This window comes from Morone saxatilis, unplaced genomic scaffold (genome assembly GCF_004916995.1).
Source record: "Morone saxatilis isolate NCDOM2014 unplaced genomic scaffold, NCSU_SB_2.0 Contig24, whole genome shotgun sequence".
Taxonomy (NCBI): Eukaryota; Metazoa; Chordata; class Actinopteri; family Moronidae; genus Morone; species Morone saxatilis.
This window is the reverse complement of record NW_023339807.1, coordinates 18,450,942-18,457,235: the sequence shown is the minus strand read 5'-3', so window position 1 is coordinate 18,457,235 and position 6,294 is coordinate 18,450,942. Positions and strand designations below refer to the sequence as shown.

Sequence of the window (6,294 nt, the reverse complement as noted above, 5' to 3'; positions counted from 1 at the left end):
ATTAATTTCAAGTTAATTCAACTTCAAATTTCTAATGTACACAAGTTCTTCTGACTTGAAGTCCTACAATTAAATTAGGTTTATAAAGGAACGTGATCATCATGTTAACAGACAACCAAGCATGCATAGAGATTAAAAACTTTCCAGAGAGACTTGGTGTGTCTTTTATACATGTTGTTGCTTTTCAAAATAATAAAAACAACGTAAACCATTATAAATGTTTGTCCCTATAGCAGTAATCTCTGTTAACTCACATTTTTAAGACAGCAGGGGAACTTATCTTATTAAATCGAACCAGCCTAAAAGTATTTACAGTGTGTATGTGTCTGTGTGCACGTGTGTTTGAGCTTTTGCTGTTGTTTGTTTACTAAACCCTTGTTCACTGGCTTTCTTACTCCTTTTCCAGGAAAGCCGATGATTGAGACTCCCGCTGTTGGAGAGGTGGCGAAGGAAGGAGACATGGTGACTCTGAAGTGCTCTGCCTATGGCTCTCCCGCCCCTCAGTTCACCTGGAAGCCCTCAGGAAAAGAGGTCTGTATAAAAAAACACTCATAACACACATAAAAATACCATATAAGCTGACATGTCGTGACCTGGTCTATTTCTTTTCCTAGTGTGCAATTTACAGGAATCAGGAAGTAAACAGATGTAATGGCTATTTTCCTTGAACTACAACTAGAATAATAAGAGGTGAAGCTGTATTCTAAACAAACAGAGCTATCACTGTTAGCGTTTTCATTTGGGTCTGAAACATGACTTTTCATAACATCTTAAGATCTTCTTCTTGGTAGGCTGATATGTTAAACTTCAAAAGCAATAGAAAAAGGAGGGATAGAAATAGCTTGCGGGGCTTTGGAAAGTAATATTTTATTCTAATATTTCTTATTGATGTGATATAGTTGAAAAGAAAATCCCATACGAAGCAACTTTAAAGCAACTTACAAGTGGAATACAGCTTCATAATTGAAATATTATATAAAGTTAAATGATAAAATTAGATAAAATTTTTATGAACCTTCTGAAAAACTGGATCATTTCAGAAGCAAATAGTGATGTATGTAAGATCAAAGATGAGCGATATTTAAACTTACACAACTGACCATTTGTAGCAGCAGCTCTTGATTTATAAATGAGAATCATGGGAAGAATTATAGAATATAGCATCAATAGTGTGTGCAAAAGTACAGGAACCAGACATGTTAAGACAAAGAATGAATCAGTGCAATATATTAAGAGGAAAATGTGCCACAAATTTAAAATATAGGCAAGAAACGATGAGGGGATATGTAAAAATTCACGTCTTGTCTCTCTGTTGTCCTTCTTCCATCGTTCCTGCCAGTCTGTATCAGTTGAAGGTAACAAGGTGGTGAGCACCGTGACCCTACAAGCCACGGCCGAGGTCATGAAGGACGGGGTGACCTGCGAGGTCTCCAATGAGCACGGAACAGATAGCAAGGCCTTCTTGGTATCTCTCAAAAGAGGTCAGTGGCAGGAGATGTTAGAAGCGCTGATGCTTCTTTATCTCCCTTCATGTTTCTTTCACTGCAGGCTTTTGATGTTTAGTTATGATACAGAGTTGTGCTGTTGAGCCAGCTGCACCAGCTCTTTGTAAATTGAAAGTCAGCCTAGTTATTAAATGAAGTAAAATGTTTAGCCAGTGGAGATTTGAGCATCACTGAATTAAAACAGGTTGCACCACACAAACGAGTTCGTATGTGGAGATTAGCTGTTAGTTATATATACACCCAGTAACTGCCAGGTGTAGGCCAAACTGTTGTGTAGTTAAGTGAGCTAACTGACAAAGCTATGTCGCTAATCTATGAGTAAAAGAAATATGGAAGATGGTCAACAAAGCCAGTCACTTGAGAAAATGCTGTTTAATAATAATGTGAACTAGGAAGATTTTATATTATACTCTCAAAACGTATGCCAGATATTATCTAGGTTAGCATAATCAGATATTTCTCCAATCTTTCAAAATTGCTAATAACTTTTTAACATATATTTCTCTATGTAAGCAGATATAAATTAAACACATTTAACAAATGTATGTATACCTTGTTAAGTTAAATATATCGTTTGGCTACTTAAGCTCAGTTTTGGAACTAAGGCTTGTGACGCTAAAGAGCGTCCAATAACACATTACAGTTGCTAAAGTCATTAGTAGCTAAGACGTCTCATTAACATTTAGGAGGATCTAATAAAAGAAATGGAATATAATATTTGTAACTATGTTTTCATTAGTCAATTATCACCTGAAAATAAGAATCGCTGTGTTTTTGTTACCTTAGGCTGTTTTTATCTACATAGGGATACCATTAAAACTTAAAGGGCCAGTGTGTTACACACTGGCTCTTTAAGTTTTAATGGTATAATCTGATTTGGTGTATCATTAGTTTGAAACTAGCTAATTAGCTGCTATGAATTTAAGAGGGACTTTATGCACAATCTGTGCACAATAGATTTACAAATTCCGGGTGCAGCTGAATCCAGGTTTCTTTTGCTCCTTTAACAGCTCCACAACCTGCAAACTAAACCCTTTCTTCTTTCTTCTTCTTCTACTTTTTTCTCCTTTCTTGCAGCAATTGACAACTCAGCCGACAGAGGTAGAGCCTTCTCCCTTCTCCTCCTCTCCTCCCTACTTCTCTCAGGACTCTTTATTGTACAGACCCTGTAATTTCGAAATCCCCCCTCCACCCACCTCTTTTTTCCCCAGCCCCTCCATCACATACACACAAATACACACACACATACACACATAACTCCCTCCGCTGTACTGTAATCTTGTATATTTGCCCTCTTGCTACCGAACACTGTGGATATTGTATATTGTTATTCTTCTTCTCTTGTCACCTTTGTATGATGTCTGTCCTATATTTTGTGGATGCTACTACAACTTTTTTGTGGCCCCTTGGGGACAATAAAGGATTCTATTCTATTCTATTCCTTCCTTTCAACACTTTGTTTCTTCACTGTGTCTCCTTTGTGGTCTCCTCTTCTTTCCGACTGCCCTCTTGTTTCTCGCTTTTCCTTTTCGTCGTTTCTACTCGCCGGGGTGCTGTGTGTAGGATTTTTTAACCTTAGTTTTTGTGTGAGTGGTGTCTGTGTTGTGGTTGTTGGCTTGCTATGCTATGAGACTGAGAAACTCTCTTTCTCTCAAAGTGCTGCTTTCTGGAAACCCTGTGCTTAAGTCAGGTCTGTATCGCTAACCCTCTTGACATGTGTATGGCGTTCGTCTAGAACTGTAAGTCACTGTGTGTGTGTATTGATGTCTGTGTGCACACACAGGCTAAAGGAATAGTTTGGGTTGTATAGAGTACGTATCCATACTCAGTGTATTACCTACAGTAAGACAGTGGTCAGCATTCCCCCAATTTGATGAAGCAGAAAGGAGTCCCAGCAGGGAAGTAGAGCAATGCACTGCTGAATACAGGGTCAGAAGAAAAATTGTAATCACATAAAAAACTTCCACCTTAATAAAGTCAACATCATTTTAAGTGCATGCTATATTAAGAACATTTTTACCACTTTACTTTTGCCTCTCCAAATTGTCTTCTGCGGGTAATAACCTATGGGTAAGTACTTCATACAACCCCACTTCAAGAAACCCAAACTAGCCCTTTAATGTATTTGTGTTAACAAGAGCTAATGTGTTTGTGTATCCGTACTTGTATTATTGTAGTTGAGAGGACATACTTTAAATTAGAACTTTTGGAGGAAAAAAGTAACGTATATTTTATATTCGTTTTTGGAATCTCGATGTCTGTCAAAACTTGTTTTCGATTAATCAGCTGATTATTTTCTCATTTAATTGATGGATCATCCTGCCCTATTGATTTTCTAAAACTAAAATAATTTAGTTATTTCTGAAGTTCCCACAATGGCCGACTTGGATTCAAAGACAAAAGAAACATTTTGGTGCAAATGTTTGGTGTCCTGATATAAGAAAATAAAGGACAAGGTGGAGGCAAGATGTTCCACCTATTCTTTATTTTGTATTATATCAGGACATGGCATGCCAACAGCCACATATCACAGTTTAAAGAGAGAAATGTTGAGGTGTTACACATGAGAAAAGCACTGTTACTGTACTGTTACACAGTATTGTTACTATGGTTATCATCAATTATATGATTTTTAATGGTTTACCAGAACGAAGAGTCGTGTCATAATTGTGAGGTTGCCAGGCAACTAGTGTAGACTCCAGGAAGTCACTGCGCCCTGCCAAGAAATAGTCCATCACATAATCCCCTGTAAAACCATTGAACAAACTACAGATAAAGTCTTAGCTTTTGAGGTGCTGGTAGACAATTTTATTTTCCTTTGGACAAAGCCAGGCTAGCTGTTTCGTCATTTATAGTCTTTATGCTAAGCTAAACTACCCATCTACAGCTGTATATTTAATGGAAATATATAAGAGTGATATTGATCTTCTCATCTAACTCTTGGCAAGAAAGCAGACATGGGAATTTTCCAAAATGTTGAACTAGCCAATCGGGAATAAGTATTTTTAATTTGCTGTCATGTCCTCACAAGTATAGTAATACAAGTGTTAGTGGATGGGTGAGTATGTTTAATGTTGTTTTCTGGCTCTGGTCAGCTGTCTAGTATTACCTATGAGGATACAGGCCCCATTGTTGGGTCCCATTACTTTTCAGTCATTGCATTCAAAAGTTGGGCTAACCCCACAACCCACCCCCCACTCCTTCTCCTCTCCACCCACCCATCAATCCATCTGTTGTCTGCATCTGGACCCCACCCATCCCTATTCTCTCCATCCTCCCCTCCCTATCCCATCTTTTCTTCTCCCCTCCCCAAATTAAATTATTTTTCTCCCCTTACCTCCCTCTCTCCTACTCCACGAATCAAACACCTCCATCTCCTTACACCCCTCATGATGCCCCTCTCCCTACCACCACCAAATCAAAAACTCCCCATTCCCTCCACCTTCCTCCCACCTCCTCCACTGTGATCAATCCTTCGCCCTCCCGCCCTCCACGCTTCCACCCACCTCGATCCCACCTACCCTCCACCCCACTATCCATCCCTCCATTCCTCCTTCCATGTGTCCCTCCATTGCGGCGCTGTAGCTGACAAGCAGCAGGGAGGCTCCAGCGGGGTGGTGATAGCCGTGGTGGTATGTGTTCTGCTGCTCCTGCTGCTGGTGGCCCTTATCTACTTCCTGAATAAGAAGAGCAAGCTGCCCTGCAGCAAGAAGGACAAGAAGGAAGTGTAAGTACACAGGAGGGGATGAAGGGGGAATGAAGGAATTAATGTGGGCAGTGATTACCTTATCTAACTCAATAACCACTAAAGGTAAAATATATAAAGTGGTGCTTTTTGTAAGATGTTATTCGTGAAAAAGATGAGAAACAAACAATTCTAAATTAGATTCATTAGGGGCTCTACAAAGAAAATAGCAATGTTCAAAGAAGTAATTTTGTTAATAAAGGTTAATAAAGAGAGAGAGAGAGATGTTACACATAAAATAAATTCAATAAATAAATGAACAAATCAATCCAACAGAAATGAAAGTTAGAGATGTGTGCTTTCCAAGAAATAAAGCCACTCTCTCTTTTGGATAAGAAGAACATGGCAATTTCTCTAGCAGTATCAGAGTAAAATTATAACAGAGCTGCTTTCTTTAACTTTCTGCCAATATTCTTGATAGCTCCACTCCTTTACATTGTGCCAAGCAGCATGCTGGTTTTCCCCATCTTCCAAAGAACCCATATTTTGGCGCAACAGTCAGTTGTGCCAGCATTATTGTACTGGTACAACTGGCATACATGTACACAATGTGTGTAAAATATGAAGATCAATATGTTAATGTTGATTGATTAATCACTGCTATTAAAAAATAAGCCATTTTGCCATTTATTTTGTGCAGCATGAAGAAGAAACGTCCTCAGACTCAAACTTTGTATGAACTTGATCAATTTATGATGATACATTGAAAATCTAATCAAATATAAATTTTGTTCCTGATTTGAGTGTTTTCATATCAGTATGCAGATTACAGTCTGAAAATTAAGGCCAGGCAGGATAAGGATATCTTAATTAGCAGAAAAAGCCGTATTATCTCATATTAGATTTGTAAATCTTAAACATAGTTACAATATACTCCATTGATTTAAGAGAAACTGGGAGAAACTGTTAGAAGTTAAATGATCTCTTAATCTGTCCAGTATTCTTCTTTATGTCAAAAACAATGTGCATAAAAGTCAAAACAGCAATGAATATGCATCAGTCATGTTGTGGTAAATAAACAGTATTAGGAGGGGTAGTAAATGT

At 38.2% G+C, this 6,294-nt stretch overlaps 1 protein-coding gene across 2 annotated transcripts in view; it reads left to right on the top strand.

The window, feature by feature from the left end:
* bcam (basal cell adhesion molecule (Lutheran blood group)) overlaps window positions 1–6,294 on the top strand; it is a 51,310-nt gene that overhangs the window by 39,256 nt on the left and 5,760 nt on the right. Inside the window, exons 11-14 of one of the 2 annotated variants that reach the window (XM_035671942.1) lie at window positions 407–531; window positions 1,340–1,481; window positions 2,583–2,606; window positions 5,091–5,232. In XM_035671942.1, coding sequence (XP_035527835.1) covers window positions 407–531; window positions 1,340–1,481; window positions 2,583–2,606; window positions 5,091–5,232 — 433 coding nt within the window. The remainder of the gene's footprint in view (window positions 1–406; window positions 532–1,339; window positions 1,482–2,582; window positions 2,607–5,090; window positions 5,233–6,294) is intronic. The other variant, XM_035671943.1, reaches the window with a different exon arrangement.